Raw genomic sequence first — 16,721 nt, 5'->3', positions numbered from 1 at the left:
CAATCCATATGTCGTTGCAGAGCCGCAGCCGAAGCGGCGCTAGTACAGTCAGTACGGTGGGGTTAAACGTGCCCAAAACGCAGAACGCGTCTCTCCAATGTACACGCGATTCTCGTGTAAAGTATCATACATCATTCAGCACTTTGAAATTTGAAGACTATTCAACACTTTGAAAGCGAACTTAAGTATCGCAGCCACTGGAATATTACGACTTCAGGTTCAGCATGTCAAATTCCAATTCCGGCCCTCTTCCAACAGAGGGGCCTTCAGCAGGAGGAGGGGACGAGTTCGATGACCTATTCAACTACGATGCCAATGTGGACGATTCCAACGATCCTTTCAGCGAAAATTACGTGGTTCCTGGTGCAAAGGAGAGACAAAAACAGAAAGAAGCCCAAGCCAAACTCAAATCCAAAGCTGGCGATGGTCTAGGTATTGATGATGCGGTCGAGGTCACAAGAAAGCCAAGGGAACCACGAATAAAGCTGGATGAGGATAGGTACGGGAACTTGGATGAGTGGTTAGTTCATGGCTGATGGGGGAACAGGCTACTATCTGCGAACGGTATCCCTAAGCTGCGGAACAGGGCAAAGAAGCACTTGAGGTTCAAGGGAAAGGGCCATGAGGTAAGAGCTACAATTCACGCATCAATTTCCGAACTTGGCTGACATGCTTCCAGTATAAAGATGCAGAGAATCTCTTGACGTTCTACCAGATCTGGCTCGACGACCTCTTCCCAAAAGCCAGGTTCCTCGATGCCTTAGCTATGGTTGAGAAGACTGGACACAAAAAACGGATACAAATGATGAGAATGGAATGGATCAACGAGGGAAAACCACAGGCAGTCCATGAAGACTCCTTGTTTGATGAGCCTACGCTTCCATCGGGAGAGAAAGACAGACGAGAAAATACAGTTTCGAGAGTTGCACCAATATTCGAGAAGGTAGCTGATGGTAGACCGAAAACACCAACACCGAACGCTAACACTGGACCGGATGTTAATATGGAAGAGGAAGATCTTTACGGTGCTACTCCAAGAGCGCCGAGACAGAGAGCAGTGGACGCAACCGGCTCTCAAGATTCGTCATTCGGGCGCAATGGGGCCAGTATTTTTGGGCCAGCCAAGACGGTCTCGGCTGTGGAAGACGGGCCAGATGACGATGAACTTGATGCTTTAATGGCCGAGGCGGAGGGGAATACTGCAGGAACTGCGACCATAAACAAGCAGCCAGTTACTACAAGCAAGGCAGCAGTTGATGCTCATATGGAGGATGATGATCTGGATGCTCTCCTGGCGGAAGAAGAAATGGTCCAAGCTGCTAGAACCAAGCCGGCTTCTATCATCAGTAAATCAGCAGCTCTTCAAGACGACTTTGACGATGAGATGGAGGCTATGGCGGGGATGGACGACGTCTGGTAATGGAGGGGTAAATAGGAGCTTGGCGGGAGTTTGGACAATGCACTGTACTTTGAAAGCGTACAGAGAAACTATGCCGAAATTTTATTGAAGATATTAAAAAAGAGAATAATTGCATCGAAGCCTCAGTGAGGATGGAGGTTTGGATGATTGAGGAAACAAGGCACTCGTTTGATGGCGGCCGGGTAGATTCAAAACCCATAGCCTCGCGGTCTTGGCGAGCTGTGAAGCTCTTAGATCACTTCCACGGAGTCATAGACCTCTCCCACAACAACGTCTTTCCTGTAGCCTTCCGACAAGGACAGCAAAAATGGCTGAAAGTCTGATCGATGCTCTGGAAAAGGTCCACCTGTCAGCGGCCACTGCAGAAGACACAGCAGACGACTGGATAGACAGCATTCTCTCAGAACAACGCCCCCGAAAACGAGTAAAGAAGTCTCCAGAGGACCTCAAGCGCGAGCTGGAACAGAAATACCTGACACCATCTACTAAATTCTCTGCAGAATGGCTTAACAAGCTCCAGCAGTAAGCTCTGCCACCTTAAAAGCGTAGACGTAGCTAATAGTGGCCAAAGGAGATGGGAAGCTCCCACGGACTACACAGCCCTCTTTAAAATCGCACCGACTCAGACCCGGACTATTACCCGTTTCACGCGTGAAGGTCTCTCCGGGAGAGTTACTGGGTATAAGGAGGTGACAGTACCGGCAAACAGCGCCACGGCGAAGAACAGTACCTCTTTCCTGCGTAAGCCAGCGAATAGGGCAGACTTCGTAAGGGGTGCTGCAGGATTCTTTCCTTTTGCACCGGGTGGATTAGAGGGTGTTGAAGCTGCGGCAGCACTAGAGGAACAAGCTTTGAAGAGTGGCAATGAAGATCTGCTCGGTGGTGGCACAAAGAGCAAGCTCGAGAGGGTGATCAATATTGGAGAGGGGGGGCTGCTGGAGGTTGCGCCGGGGTTTAAGAGGGGTCTGGACTTTGGGAAGAAGAAGAAGACCGAAGGTGATGAGAAAGAGGCAGATGAAGTCCTGGGCGTGTTGGACGAAGAGCCCGCTCATGAGCTGCCAGAAGAAAAAGCAAGCGCTGTCGCTGGGGATTCGAGCGATACTTCAGAAGAGGAAGGAGAGGACGACATTGACTCTTTGCTTCCTGTTGAATTCCCAGCTTTGGAACCACGTGGTGTACTCGCTGCGTCCAGTTCGAAGAGGGGAGGTCGGGAATGGGCTCATATGGTTGACATCAAGCGAGACATTACTAACTTCCGTGAGCTCGTGCCCGATATGGCTAGAGAATGGCCTTTCGAGCTCGACACTTTCCAAAAAGAAGCGGTCTACCATCTCGAGACCGGCGATTCGGTATTCGTTGCAGCACATACGTCTGCTGGGAAGACAGTAGTGGCCGAATATGCTATTGCTCTCGCAGCCAAGCATATGACCAAAGCCATCTACACGTCTCCAATCAAGGCTTTGAGTAACCAAAAGTTCCGGGACTTCAGACAGATCTTTGACGAAGTTGGAATCTTGACAGGCGATGTGCAGATTGCACCAGAAGCAAGCTGTCTCATCATGACTACCGAGATTTTGCGGAGTATGCTTTACAGAGGAGCAGATCTCATCAGAGATGTCGAATTCGTCATCTTCGACGAAGTGCACTATGTCAATGATCTCGAGCGAGGAGTAGTGTGGGAGGAGGTTATCATCATGTTGCCAGAGCATGTTACATTAATTCTTCTATCTGCTACAGTCCCGAATACTTACGAGTTTGCATCTTGGGTTGGTCGAACGAAGAAGAAAGACATTTATGTCATTTCAACACCGAAGCGACCAGTGCCACTTGAGCATTATATTTGGGCCGAGAAAGGTATCTACAAGATTGTGGATGCGGAGAAGCGGTTCCTCGAAAAGGGCTGGAAAGACGCAAATGATGTCTTGTCCGGTAAAAATAAAGTCAAGGCCCTTCCTCCTGCCGAGGCTAACACTCGTGGTGGAGGCAATGCCCGTGGAGGCAGAGGCCAAAACCAGCGTGGTGGAAATCAAAGAGGCGGTGGCCAGCGTGGAGGTGCGCCACAGCGAGGCCGAGGAGGACCCCCTCGTGCAAGCCATGCTCCTGGCCACATGGGAAGAGGGGGCCGGCCTGGCGGTAGGACATCTGCTGCTCAGGATAAGACTCTTTGGGTTCATCTTGTGCAGTTTCTGAAGAAAGAGTCTCTGCTTCCAGCTTGCATTTTCGTATTCTCCAAGAAGCGATGCGAAGAAAATGCGGATGCGCTCAGCAACCAGGATTTCTGCACTGCGACAGAGAAGAGCGCCATTCATATGATCATTGAAAAATCGATTGCAAGATTGAAGCCGGAAGACCGTGTCTTGCCGCAAATTGTGCGCTTGCGAGACATGCTTGGCCGAGGTATTGCTGTCCATCACGGTGGCATGCTTCCCATTGTCAAGGAAGTTGTTGAGATGCTCTTTGCACAGACCCTTGTCAAAGTTCTGTTTGCGACAGAAACTTTTGCCATGGGACTGAACCTGCCAACTCGTACAGTCGTCTTCTCGGGATATCGAAAACATGATGGCCATTCGTTCCGCAACTTACTGCCAGGTGAGTATACTCAGATGGCTGGTAGAGCTGGTCGAAGAGGTCTGGATCCTGTTGGATCAGTGATCATCGTCGCTCCTGGCGGTGGTGAAGCTCCACCAGTGACTGAGCTGCGACAAATGATTCTCGGAGATCCCTCCAAGCTTCGATCGCAGTTCAGATTGACGTACAACATGATCTTGAACTTGCTTCGTGTTGAGGCGCTAAAGATCGAAGAGATGATTAAGCGAAGTTTCAGTGAGCATGCTACTCAGCAACTCCTACCGGAGCACGAGAAGGCTGTCAAAGTATCGGAAGCGGATTTGGCCAAAATCAAGCGGGAGCCCTGCAACACCTGTGATACTGATCTTGAGAAATGTCATCAGGCTGCTCAGAACGTCATACAGCTTACACTGGACTTGCATCTTGGCCTACTTGCCACTCCTGTCGGACGACGATTGTTTTCTGCTAAGCGATTGATCGTCTACAGCAGGGATGGTATTAGAACACCTGGCATACTTCTTCGCGAAGGTGCCACATCGGGTCCTGCTCCTACTGTTCACGTACTGGAGATCAAGACCTCAAGAGACCAGAGAGACTCCACTGACTTGTTCCCGTACTTGCCGAAGTTCAGGAAGTTCTTCACCAAACTGCCTCAGCATAAGAAACATATACACGTCAAAACATTGCAGATACCTGTCGCTGATGTACAATGTGTTACCAACACAGTAGTCAAGGGTGTCATCCCGGAGATCTTCTCTGGTGGCGATGCATATCAGGAGGCAAAGGGACAGATTAGTCGACTCTGTCAATCTTGGGAATCGGATCAGTGGAACGAGCTGGACTGGACAAAGTTGAAGGACATGCAGTTGCGCGATAACCTTGCGAAGCGGATGGATGAAGCCACTATCGCCCAGAAGGCTGAGTGCCTGAAGTGCCCTCAATTTGTGAAACATGTACGCATTCCGACTCTCCTTCGTGTGCGAAAGCTAACATCTGATAGTTTGCAATGTGTCACGACCAATGGCTCATCCAAGAAAATATATCACAACTTCGCCAGCTGATGTCCGACCAGAACCTCCAGCTTCTTCCTGACTACGAGCAGCGTATCCAAGTACTCAAAGACCTTAACTTCGTTGACGAAAGCTCTCGCGTCGAGCTGAAGGGCAAGGTAGCTTGCGAGATCCACTCTGCCGACGAACTCGTTCTCACAGAATTGATTCTCGACAACGTCCTAGCACCTTATGAGCCCGCCGAGATCGTCGCCCTACTGTCTGCCTTTGTGTTTCAAGAAAAAACTGACACCGTGCCCAACCTCACCGGCAACCTAGAACGTGGCATGAAAACCATCATCGAGATCTCAGAGAAGGTTAATGAGCGTCAGACTTATCACCAAGTTATCCTCTCATCCGATGACTCGAATGACTTCGTATCCCGACCTCGCTTCGGACTCATGGAGGTCGTGTACGAGTGGGCTCGTGGCATGAGTTTCAAAAACATCACGGACTTAACCGACGTGCTTGAAGGTACTATTGTTAGAGTTATCACCCGACTGGATGAGACATGCCGTGAGGTAAAGAATGCGGCGAGGATTATTGGTGACCCGGAGCTCTTCGCGAAGATGCAGACTTGTCAGGAGATGATCAAGAGGGACATTACGGCTGTTGCTAGCTTGTATATGTAGATTGATGCTTGTATTATGAATAACGAAGAATGAGGCAACGAAAATACGTGGGCAATCTCAGCATAGATGGCATCACAAATTAGGAAACATAAAAAACCTGATACAATACAGAAAAGGGCTATGGCATTTATGAGTTCATACGGTCTGTTTGAAAAGAGCGCCTTACAGTTCGTCAGGAACCTAGACAGCATCTTAACAGAGTTGCGGCAATTACAAACACGTCTCCTCTCACACCTCTCAGAACAAGCCCGGCACGAACCTCTTCGTCTTTCCATGCCACTCCTCCCACTCCCTCCCAAGCGCATCCTTCAGCATCCTCTCCTCATCCGCGACCCTCATCATGATCATACAGGCCCCGACAACCACCACAACAGCTCTTACATCATTCCACCACGCGCTCTGCGCCACAGCACGACTCATCCAGCACCCAGCCGCCCCGTCCGGCCGCTCGAACATGAACCCGTTCGCCACGATGACGACGACACTCGCCGTGTATGACGGATGCTGGGCATACCGGTACAGCCCGCTCGTCACCAGGCCGCGGGGCTTGGCGAGCACAAAGGTGAAGTCCTGGCCGAGCTGCCGGAACGCGAGGAGGCGCACGGGGGCCGCGATCAAGAGCAGGCCGAGGCAGACGACCGCGTGGGTCGACCAGCTGAAGAGCGACGGGTTGAGGTTGGACGGGTTCGGGCAGAGCTTCGACGGTGGCGAGGTCGGGTTGAGTATCAGGATGGCGTGGCAGAGGCCGAGGAGACCGAAGGCGAGGCGGCGACAGAGTAGAAGGCTGCCGCTGCCGAAGGGGACGACGCGGTCTTTGGTTCGGGAGATCGGCGGGGGGTTGGGGGGCGTGAGGCAGCAGAGGGTGAGGTATGTGGTCAAGAGGGTGGTGAGGGCGAGGATGACGCGGGAGAGGTCTGGAAGTTCCATCGTGGGAATGGTAGGTCTCTGTTGATGAGTCGTCTCCTATTAGTTAGCATACGCTCTCGAAAGAGGTGGAAGGTTGGTACCGTTGATTGCGCAAAACAGAAATTGCTCATGAGATATTTCGCCCTTTTCTTCTCAGCTCGAATTCTGTGAGTGAAGTTTTCGCTTCCGGGCTAACGTTGAAATCCGAGCAGGCTAGACTGTTTTGGTCTTCGTGGACTCGCTTAAGCGATTTATTTGTTTACATCGGGCCGGAATAGTTTGGGCACTTTCACTAAGTACGATTCGATGTCGACCAACTTAGACCTCGTAGCGCTCTTCCGAGCTATGATTTTCCCAGTTGCAAATGGCTGTCTTCCAATAGGCTTTTTCGTTCCAATCAACACCTGGGCTACCCTTATATCGATCGACCTGTCGCATTTTGAGCGCGTTGATGAAAATATGTCACGGGATTGAAACTGACATAGCATGAGCAGCGATTGCAATATATCTTCAATTAGACCCATAAATCTACGCACTATTCGTCCATAAAGTGTGCTGGAGCAATCACCTCCCTCACCTTGCGCTGAGATCTCCCATCGAAAAGGCGCTCGAACGGAGTTCCTTAGGACACATCGGCTAAGACGCGATACAAATTGAAATCCTACATCAAGCTCGGGTTGTTGAAGCAAATTTTGCGAAGATTCAGGAATCGTGCAATTTTGCTACCCACAACGATATCAAGACTATCAACTTATTTAATCTGATGAACCTCTCAAAGTGGCAATACCAGTGTGCCGTAGTAGACTAATCGGTTTAGCAGGTCATCCCAAGAGATATCTTGACTAAAAATGTTTACCTTTTGAAATCTTCCCATGTTATCGTGAACGCAAGCGCCTAGTTTTGAGAATAGGCGCAAGCATGAATGGAATTCACCTCTTACCTCGTAAACCCCGGGACTTCTGACCTTATTAGCACCTGATCAATATTCTTTGTATGATACAGGCTTCGTATAAGTCTCCCTTTGAGCTCTATATCCAGACTAATCTCTAGCCTTATAAAAATCCCGTAGAAATATGGGGATGTGAATACGTGTTCCAAGCTAAGCCATCGGATCCACCCTTAGACCTTCCTAATTCCCCTTCATAGCTTTCAGCTCTTTATATAACCCCCTGCCTGAAGATCTTGTCCTCGGGACAATAATGTCGTTGATGAGACTCGTCCCACCCTATAAGGTTTTTTTTCGCTTCCGCTCTACTTTCGAGGTCTTACTGGGTCAGATTTGGCCTCTTGGAACCAGACCAACGCTCTCCTTATTTGGTTACTGTACCGTATGTTGATCGGTATGGACGTGCTGAATATTCAACACAACGTTTGTCATTCTCGGCTCACCAATGCTGTCAAAATTCCTACCCTTGCCAACAACCCCGAACTTCAGATTCTGCTCCGTATATTCAACGTATACTAAAGTTATGTTGTTAATTCAAGAACACAGCGATTTGGGGCAAACGACGAGCGAGAGAGAGGAGCCTTGGCAGTCTTTAACGATCATCATAGCAGAAATAGCTACGATTATATATCTTAAACTAATAACACCTTATCCGATTCACTTCACAATAGAGGATGCCAATAGGTCTAGGTTCAGTACATATTACAAGTAACAATAAAAGTAAGAAGAGACTCGAGGAGGTGAATCTATCACTTGCGAATAAGCCCGCGAGAATTTTGACACAGTTCGGGATTTCGTAATTATTCAAAGGGTTCGCTTTAAATCATTTACAGTCATCGACTACTGCGTCGCATAAATATCCCATAAAGCTTTTGGGCCTCGATCCAGATCACTACAAGACTCTTGCAAATGCGCCGTGGAACACCCTCACTTTGGAATGACTATCAAAGTAGAACGCGCCGAGGACTTCACTGAATGGGTCTGGGCTCACATACAATACAATTGGTTCACACGTCCTTTTCCCCCTCCTTTGTAATAGTTTTGTTGCCGTCAATTCCAATCTTATTGCGAGTTTTCTATTTCCGCCTCCAGTGACTTAACAATTTAAGGTCATTATAGCCAAACTAAAAATTAAGGGAATCGACTCAGAGGGGCCGAATATCTATCTCTCCAGAATTCCGCGGCCTACAGGACTGGTCACAAGATAAATCTGGCTCCTCGATCTAGCACTGTTGTATCAGTGCAGCTGCGGTGTTCGGGTAATACCATAATGAATGGCTTGGATTGCGCTTATTTTATGTAAGCCCGAGTTACGAACGAAGCTCGAACCGAACGCAACGTACGAAACAATAATGGTTGGCTTGTTCAGCGGTTGAGACCGGCTGGTGGAGCGTTAGTAGGTGGTCAATAACCTGGAAACCCATCACAGAGTGATCCGAGACTCCGCATGTAAACTCAGCGCCGAGGTAATGATATATTTCAGGCGAGAGAAGGAAAGGAGAAGTGACCATCAGCATGCTGCATGCCTGCTATGCACTTTACAATAACTCTCAACTCTCAACTCTCAACTCTCAACTCTCAACTCTCAAATCCGCAATCGAACACCGCTATCGAATTCGAAACACTGAAACCAATTTGGTCTTGACGCGAATCTTTCAATCTCTCCTCTCTTTTAAATAATATGAAAACTTCTCAAATATCATCTACGTATGGGATTTGATTTCCGCTCTAGCATCTTCGTTCTTAACATATAAAGCACCGACGATCTGACAATTACATGCGAGTCTCGACAAAATCCCACTGCTGTTATACCTGGCTCTATTGTCAAACATGCATACAAGCATGGATATAGACAGACAGATAGCACAGCGCAACACAGCCGCCAGAGTATCGATTATGATCTATCCTGAACTCGGGATATGAAAGCTTTGGATGTCTCTCCACGATGAAAAGATATCTTGCCTTCGTCTACAATCTCTCGAAGCCATATGTGGCCGCCATTCTCGTCAGCGCCTGTGACCCCCAGAAATATTTCTATACTGGTGCGTCAGCGAACATGCGGAAGAACTAAGAGGTTGGGGGTTATATAAATAGATAGTTCGCAAGATTAAAGCAGGGCTGCGGCGCGAAATTGTATTGATTTGAGCGGAGGATCATGTTGGATTCACTGATCTTGCCGATATTCATATCTCGCTATTTCAAATCGTTGTTCTATTCGCTCACCTGTGTTTTTTTTAAAAAAAAACTGTAATTTCAGTTCCAAATGATACGGATTGTAATAACGGGAGGTGGTTCAACTCATTAACTCGTTCATCCAAGTCCTCGGCCAGCGTTGAATAAATAGACTAGGCGACGACAACAGAAAGAAAAAAATGCAACCAACTCTTCCCACCTCTGATATCGATGATACATTCACCAGAATCTGAAACATAGACAACACCAAGGGGTGTTAGGTACCCGTGATTAAGTCTGTTTCGAATAACTGTTATCATTTGAACTGGCGCTTTGATAATACCCATGTCTGTACGCTGTGTTACTCGGCTACGTTGAAGTAAGGTGACGGAAGAAAGGAATAATAATGCGACGCCATCGTTTGTTACGGATTGAAACGAAAACACCCCATCCATATCCTCTCCGTACGCCCGCATGCCCTTACTACAACGTATTTTCGAGCGTCATAACAGTTTCTTTTGTCTCCTTTGCTCTAACCAACCCCTCCCCTCTGCCCCCAAAAGAAACCCTCGACTAAGCAAGCAAGCAAGCAGTAATGAAGATACCGGCTCTCTGGTATCTGGAGCTCGGGACTGACCAACCGCTTCCGGCAGCGGTAACTTGAAGAAGCTTAATAAAAAAGTACCCAGGCGAGGGTTCTCGTCCAACTCTTCAAGAGGAAGTGGATTCCGCTAGAAATCCTACCTACGTAACTGTTCACCCTCAGCGAAAACGAAAAAAAAAAGCAATCTTCCATAGCAAAGTATGGCATAGACCTATCTAGAGACCCACCTGGAAAAAAAACCTCATTTCCAAACTAGCCACTGCTGTCCCCATCGAAAACCCGACTTCGATCAGTACGCACTCCTCGCTCCCCAAGCCCAATCCACAAAAGAGCAAGCAAACAAGCAAGCAAGCATAAATAGTAGTTGATAGATTGGAAGAGCTCGATAACTTCTTGTAATCAATCCATTGGTACACACCGCCAAGCCTAGCCTAATATACAAAGAAACTTCCTGTCTGTCTGACTGTCGTCCTAGCATGCAGATAGGATCACTCGTAAACTTCTTGAAAGGACAAAGGAAAAGATAAAAACGCTGACCGACTGACCAAGAAACGCCAAACGAACAGCCATTTGACTTACTTCGAGAGGGCCGCGATCCATTTCTCCTGGTCCTTTCTGTGTGGGTCCATCCGTCAGCAGTGTTTCTTTTCTGACCCCAAGCCTGTAACCAGCAACAGGCAGGCGGACGGGATAGATATCAGATGAGAGGGAAGAATGGAAATGGAACGAACTTACTTATCGAAATGCAGCAGCTGTCCCAGGACTGTTTTTACCAGATCCGCTTGCCGTTTCTTATCCTTCTGCTCCAGAAACTGCAACAAGATCGTCTTCAAATAAACATAATCCATCTTCCCAGCACCACCTCCGTTACCTCCTTCTCTCCCACTGCTGTCCAGCGAGCTGCGTGAGCTTGCCGCCTCGCTCATCTTTATTTGCTTCGCCTGCAGCCCTCTGAACTCCTTCTGAAGCTTCTCATACCGCTGGTTTGCCTCATCCAGCAACTTCCTCAGATCAGCCCGCTGCTTCTCCGCATCGCGCGCCTGCTTCTCGCTCCCGTCTAACGCATCTCGCAGCTCAGTTATCGCGGCCCGGACTTCATTTGCATCCTTGGAGGCGTTTTCGGCCACCTCTTCAAGTTCGTTGCGTTTACGCTTCCACTCCTTCTCAGCGTGTTCCAGCTCACCTTTTTCGTCAATGGCCCGCTTGAGGTCTCGCTCGAAATCGCGGATGCGGCTTTTCAGCTCGTCAACTTCGCGGGCTCGTCTGCGCCCGTTTGTGCTAGCTTCGTCTTCGGCGCGGTCGCGCTCTTCAATGGCAGCTTCCATCCGTTCGCGCATGTCGCGGACCTTGGCATCTGCGCGGTCGTCGACATCGGCCAGGAGCCGGCGCATGGTTTCCCCTTCGCGAGTACGTTCGCTCAATAGACGCTGGACTTCAGCGAGTTCCTCATCGAGGGATTCGGTCTGCTCCTTAGCTTCTTTGAGCTGCATAGCCATTTCGCCTGCTTGATCGCGCATGCTGCCCAGTAGACCTTGCGCATTGTTGTACTGTGAGCCGCGGAGCTCGACTTCTTCTCGGAGACCCTTCGACTCAGTCGTGAGCTTTGAGACCTGCTCTTCCAGGTCTCGAACTCTGGTGCGAAGTTTTCCAGCTTCTTCCTGTACTTTGGCGAGCTCGGTTGCGGATTTCTCGCCAGAGGATGCCAGCTGGACTTTCTCGGCTTCGGCTCTTCGCATATCTCGTTGGGCAACGCGAGCTTGGTCTTCAGCTCGAAGGCGACTGTTAGTCTCCTGCGTAACCTTTTCATTCAAGGTCCGGATCTCGACTTGGCTGTCTGCTGCTTGCTTCTTGAAGCTATTGATATCCGACTTTAGGTCTTTCTCGCGGGCCTCGAGACGTCTCAGATCTGATGTTCGGGCGGCCAGCTCATCCTTAGTGGCTTTCAGAGTGGCATTCTCGGTGCGGAGAGTCTTGAGCTCTGGCTGAGCCTTCTGCAATACCTCTCGGAGATCGGTCAGATCTCTGTATCGTGATGTAGCCAATTGCTGTGCAGCACCAAGATCTGTCTGCAGCGTGGCAGACTTCAACTTCAGGTCCTCATACTCAGCCGTCAAAGACTTAAAGTCTGATGCGTTCTTTTCTGACTCCTTGGCTTGACTCTTGTGGGTTTCAATCTCCTTCTCCAAATTGACGATCTTGTCTTCGAGGTCCTTTTTCTCTTCGCGTAGAGTTTTGATTAGCTCCTTCGCTTCTACATGCTCTTGACCGATGTTGAGAAAGTTATCCTGCATATTCTCGAGCTCTTCACGAAGTTCAGCTTCGGTCTTTCGCTTGCTCTGCAATTTCTCTATTTGAGAATCGCGATCCGCGACTTCGCTCTTTAACCTGTCAATCTCTGCCTGCAAATCACTGGACATCGGAGTAGACGGCGCAGAACCGGCCAACTTTTCTGTAGAATCATCTTTGGGGGCAGTCGCAGCTGCTGTAGCACCGCCCTTTTTCTTTTTCTTGTTTTTCTTTTTTGCTGCCCCAGGAGCTGTCGCGGGTGTAGAGGCTTCAGGTAATGATGAAGACGCGGCTTTAGCAATAATCTCCTCGCCTTCATGACTTGCAGCATCTTCCAGTTGTTGGTTCAAAGACTTAACTTCCTCCGAAAGCTCCTGTATTCGCTTGACATCGCTTGCTCTGGTTGTCTCTAGATCGCTAATTTGTGACTTCAAGGTCTCACGGAGACTTTCGGCAACCTTTCGAGAATCGGCTGCAGACTTGAGATCCTTAGCGGATGTCTCCTTTTGGCTTGCAAGGTCCTTTTCTAGAGATTCAAACTTCGCCTCGGCTTCCGTCTTCTGTTTCGAGAGATCAGATTCAAGAGCTACAAGCTGTTTCTCGGTAGCCTGGAGCTTCTCCTTCAGGTTTCGGATCTCTTCAGTTTGAGCCTCAATTTTCTGCTTGCGGCTTTGACCTTCGGACACATCTTCTTTTGACGCGTTTAGCTCCCTGGTAACCTTCTCCAGATCTCCGACAAGGGTAGAGCTTGAATCCTGCGACGCAGCCAGATCCTTCTCTAAAGTGACGACCTTAGATTTAAGTTCTTCGACTTCTGCAGTCTTGGCCTTGACCTCTGCCTGCAGCTTTGGAAGCTCTTCATCGTACGAGAAGAACTCCTGACTAACATCCTTGTTGTCCATCGCCTCGGGTTTCTGCTTGGGCGAGAAAATACCCATGACGGCGGCGACTGGCGATTTAAGCGAGGTAGTAGGTGTGTCTATGCTTGCAGAATCTGTCTTTTCAGCTGTGCTACTATCATCCGTCGAAGCCGCACGCTTGAGGGTCGCTAGTTCTTCCTTCGCCGTAGATGCCTCCTTTTCTACTTCCTCGTATTTCTTCTTCAATTCATCGCGATCGGCGGAGACCCTTTTGAGCTCGTCCATGACCATGTCCCCCTTCAAGTTGAGATGATTCAGGAATTCGACCAATGCGTCCGGGTCTTGAATTGTGGTGAGGGGAGTATGTTCTTTCAAAGCCTTCTCGAAAGGCTCTATGGAAATTGCTCGAGCATGCGCGATACGGTATGAGCGCAGCAGATCTGCGTACACGGTTAGCTGGCCTGTTCTGTAGTCCCGGCTAGATAAAGCTCGCCTGCATATCTGGACTCCATCTTCTCGAGCTTCCGTAGCTGTTTCCGCACTTCCAGCGGCAATTCGACCGGAGTTGGCGTTGTGGGCGCATCCACAGGCAATTCCCCTCCCTTCTCTCCTCCATCGCCCGAGACACTTGTTCGGGGCGTGCTTTCCGCCATCGTAGAAGCCTTCTCGTCCCCAATCGACGGTGTTCCAACCCTTGAAGGTCCCTCTGACTCGTCCTCTATCACAAAAGCACTCTCGAATTCGGAAGGGTCAGGTCCTCTCGCAGTTGGCACCTCATTGTCTTTCGGCCGGGGCCGTTTCGGTTTCGCAGCTGGACTGTCTGCGGTTCTGGACCTTCTGGCTGCCGAAGCGGATCTGGATATTGGAGGGCCAGATGCCTTTGATGCATTGGCTGCACGAGCTTGTTCTTCAGCAATGCGGGAATCGATGGCCCCCTTCAGTCGCTGTGCGAGGTCAGCGAGGCTTGGGGAATGCGGGAGCAAAGAGCTTTGAAGAGTAAGGTACCTGGAACATAATTTATTGTTCCAGTATTATCAACTGGCCACTTAGGAGATCATGAGGCAGATTAACAAGAGCATGACACAATGCGACACGTCAGAAGTGAAGAGTTAGTAATTAGGTATGTAGATCGAATATCTGTCAAATGTACGTGTGTTGCGACGATTCCGCCTCCTACTCACGACTTGCCCGGGCCATATGTTGATCCGTGCCGGAAGTGGAAGTACAGCTAAGTCCATAAATATGCCAAAGGTAACGAACGGTAAACCCAGCCCGGCTTAGCTCCGGCGCTCCCAGCTGCGCTCTCACTTTAAACATCCCTCTGCACTTTTCAAGCATTCAGTCCTTCCCACTACCCTTTGATTGTCACAACATGAAAAGGTGACACCGGCATCACACATAGACCCGAACTCAAGATGGTGTCGTTGTGGCCTTTCAAGGTAAGAAGAAGAAGGAGGACAGAGATGCTCCTGGGACATGACAAGCTCGACAAGGCTGACCGTTATATGCATGTCTAGGGCGAGAATAACTCCCCAGCTTCCTTCGAGAAGTCTCTAATATCCCTCTCTGAGAAGATCTCCAAATCACAGGCGCAGCTCGACTCACTGAGACAGAGAGGCCGCAGGTTCAAGGCGCTTTGGACGCTCTACACCAGCTTCGCCTACCTGTTATGCTTCGTGGTCCTCTCTCTGGTGGTTGGATGGAAGAACTGGAGCGCATTAGAGTACACAGCCGTCGCCGGAGCTCCCATACTGTGAGTATCACTGGCAGCTTTCTAGGAGACACAGACTTATGGTCATAGAATCTACTTGGTCCGCAATGGAATTACAGCCTACTACAATTTCCGCGCTGATCGTATCACTCAGCGCCTAGAAGACCAGCAGGCAGAGAGAACGAAGACCATTGAGAAGCTGAAAGCAGCTACGAAATACAACTCGACACAGGAACTTCTCGAGAAATATGGTGGCATTCCACCCAAGCCAAAGAAAGAGACGGCTCCCAAAACTCCCAAGGTCGCGAAACGGCCAAATAGGACGTCGATAGGGCCACCAGCGACTGCGAATATTCCAAGACCAGACCAAAATCCTCCAAGTCAGCCATCTACCCCGCAGCCCATGCCCCCGAGAAATTCCCCACAGCACCTTTTCCCCTCGCCATACAATACTCCTCAGCCACAGCCTCAAAAAGTGCTGCCCGTGCAATCCGGGACAGCCGCACAAGCGGAGTTCGCTCCAAATGCTTATTCGGCTCCTCCGCAGTATGCCCACTCAGCCGAGCGGGGTATGGGTGGCAATTGGTACGATCGCGTGTTGGACTTGTTACTAGGAGAAGACGAAACATCGCCGAAGAACCGCGTGGCGTTAATCTGTCAGACATGCCGATTGGTCAACGGTCAAGCTCCACCTGGAACGAAGACCATCTCAGATCTTGGCAAATGGCGATGTTTCGGATGTGGATCTATGAATGGTACGGAGGATGAAGCGGTGAAAATGGTGCAGGAAATGCAAGAACGCATTGAGACCGAAGAGCTGGCCAGCCCTGCTTCAGTCATCGAGAAGGCTCGGAAAGCCGAGGACTCTGGATCTGGCGAAATCGTGGAAGGAGAGGACGATGAGGGGAGTGATGACTCCATTAAGAAGGCCGTCGAGGCCAAGCCCAGACGAGGCCGGTCGAGCAAAAAGAAAGCTTGACAAAGCAACGAAATACAGGATGATGGTGCCACTCATAGCTTAGAGGATCTCGGCGCAAAGGGTATTGCTTCTTCAGAGCTGTTGCTGTGATGTCGAACGGTTGGTCGTCGTGCAATCGCAATCGGTCTTCTAGGCAATACTTCATCGGTACTGCTAGCATCATCCTGTTCGTCCTTTTTTGACCTTTGCTTTTGCATCTGTCATTCTTTCTATCCCCGCGACTGCTCGACGTCTCTCGATTCTGCAGTCTTGCGCTGCCATCTCTTCTTGTATCGTGGCTTTTTTCTCCCCTTCCAATAGTAGGTTTGGAACTTACATTACTTTTCCTTGCATTATGGTTCTGCTCAGTCCTTCTGTGTCTCCTTCCATCCATAGGTTCGGAAGCCAACCCAGTAGTCTTTCTGCTCTCTGCTTCTGCTTCATAATGGTCCATACCCCTGTCTCTGGCATTCTGGTACTTTTTAAGATCTACCCCCGCTCTGTATGTTAAGCGTCAGCAAGCATCGATAATCTGCTATAAGGCCAACTAGCAAGATTTATCTTGAGGCCATCCACCCGCTATCAAGTAGGCTATCAAAATAGCATGTA

At 49.5% G+C, this 16,721-nt stretch overlaps 5 protein-coding genes across 5 annotated transcripts; 3 read left to right on the top strand and 2 right to left on the bottom strand.

The window, feature by feature from the left end:
* Positions 1-224: 224 nt before the first annotated feature.
* L3040_008299 (uncharacterized protein) lies at positions 225-1,420 on the top strand (the record flags this gene model as incomplete). The annotated part of the gene is made up of 3 exons (XM_007295403.1): positions 225-499; positions 548-626; positions 680-1,420. 3 exons carry the CDS (start codon positions 225-227, stop codon positions 1,418-1,420), a joined length of 1,095 nt encoding a protein of 364 aa, XP_007295465.1.
* Positions 1,421-1,727: 307 nt separating this feature from the next.
* Positions 1,728-5,669, top strand: L3040_008298 (uncharacterized protein; the record flags this gene model as incomplete). Its single annotated transcript, XM_007295404.1, has 3 exons — positions 1,728-1,942; positions 1,992-4,941; positions 4,989-5,669. The coding sequence occupies 3 exons, from the start codon at positions 1,728-1,730 to the stop codon at positions 5,667-5,669; spliced, it is 3,846 nt and encodes a 1,281-aa protein (XP_007295466.1).
* Positions 5,670-5,906: 237 nt separating this feature from the next.
* On the bottom strand, positions 5,907-6,596 carry L3040_008297 (uncharacterized protein; the record flags this gene model as incomplete). Its single annotated transcript, XM_007295405.2, has 1 exon — positions 5,907-6,596. One exon carries the CDS (start codon positions 6,594-6,596, stop codon positions 5,907-5,909), a length of 690 nt encoding a protein of 229 aa, XP_007295467.2.
* Positions 6,597-10,872: 4,276 nt separating this feature from the next.
* L3040_008296 (uncharacterized protein) lies at positions 10,873-14,457 on the bottom strand (the record flags this gene model as incomplete). Its single annotated transcript, XM_066153978.1, has 4 exons — positions 10,873-10,912; positions 11,033-13,883; positions 13,937-14,387; positions 14,449-14,457. The coding sequence occupies 4 exons, from the start codon at positions 14,455-14,457 to the stop codon at positions 10,873-10,875; spliced, it is 3,351 nt and encodes a 1,116-aa protein (XP_066010524.1).
* Positions 14,458-14,858: 401 nt separating this feature from the next.
* Positions 14,859-16,133, top strand: L3040_008295 (uncharacterized protein; the record flags this gene model as incomplete). Its single annotated transcript, XM_007295407.2, has 3 exons — positions 14,859-14,882; positions 14,961-15,196; positions 15,245-16,133. 3 exons carry the CDS (start codon positions 14,859-14,861, stop codon positions 16,131-16,133), a joined length of 1,149 nt encoding a protein of 382 aa, XP_007295469.1.
* Between the last annotated feature and the right edge of the window lie 588 nt (positions 16,134-16,721).

The sequence above is a fragment of the Drepanopeziza brunnea genome (assembly GCF_022702325.1).
Source record: "Drepanopeziza brunnea f. sp. 'multigermtubi' strain 214-2 chromosome Unknown ctg15, whole genome shotgun sequence".
Taxonomy (NCBI): domain Eukaryota; kingdom Fungi; phylum Ascomycota; class Leotiomycetes; order Helotiales; family Drepanopezizaceae; genus Drepanopeziza; species Drepanopeziza brunnea.
The sequence above is the reverse complement of the archived record's forward strand: the minus strand, read 5'-3'. Positions and strand labels throughout refer to the sequence as shown.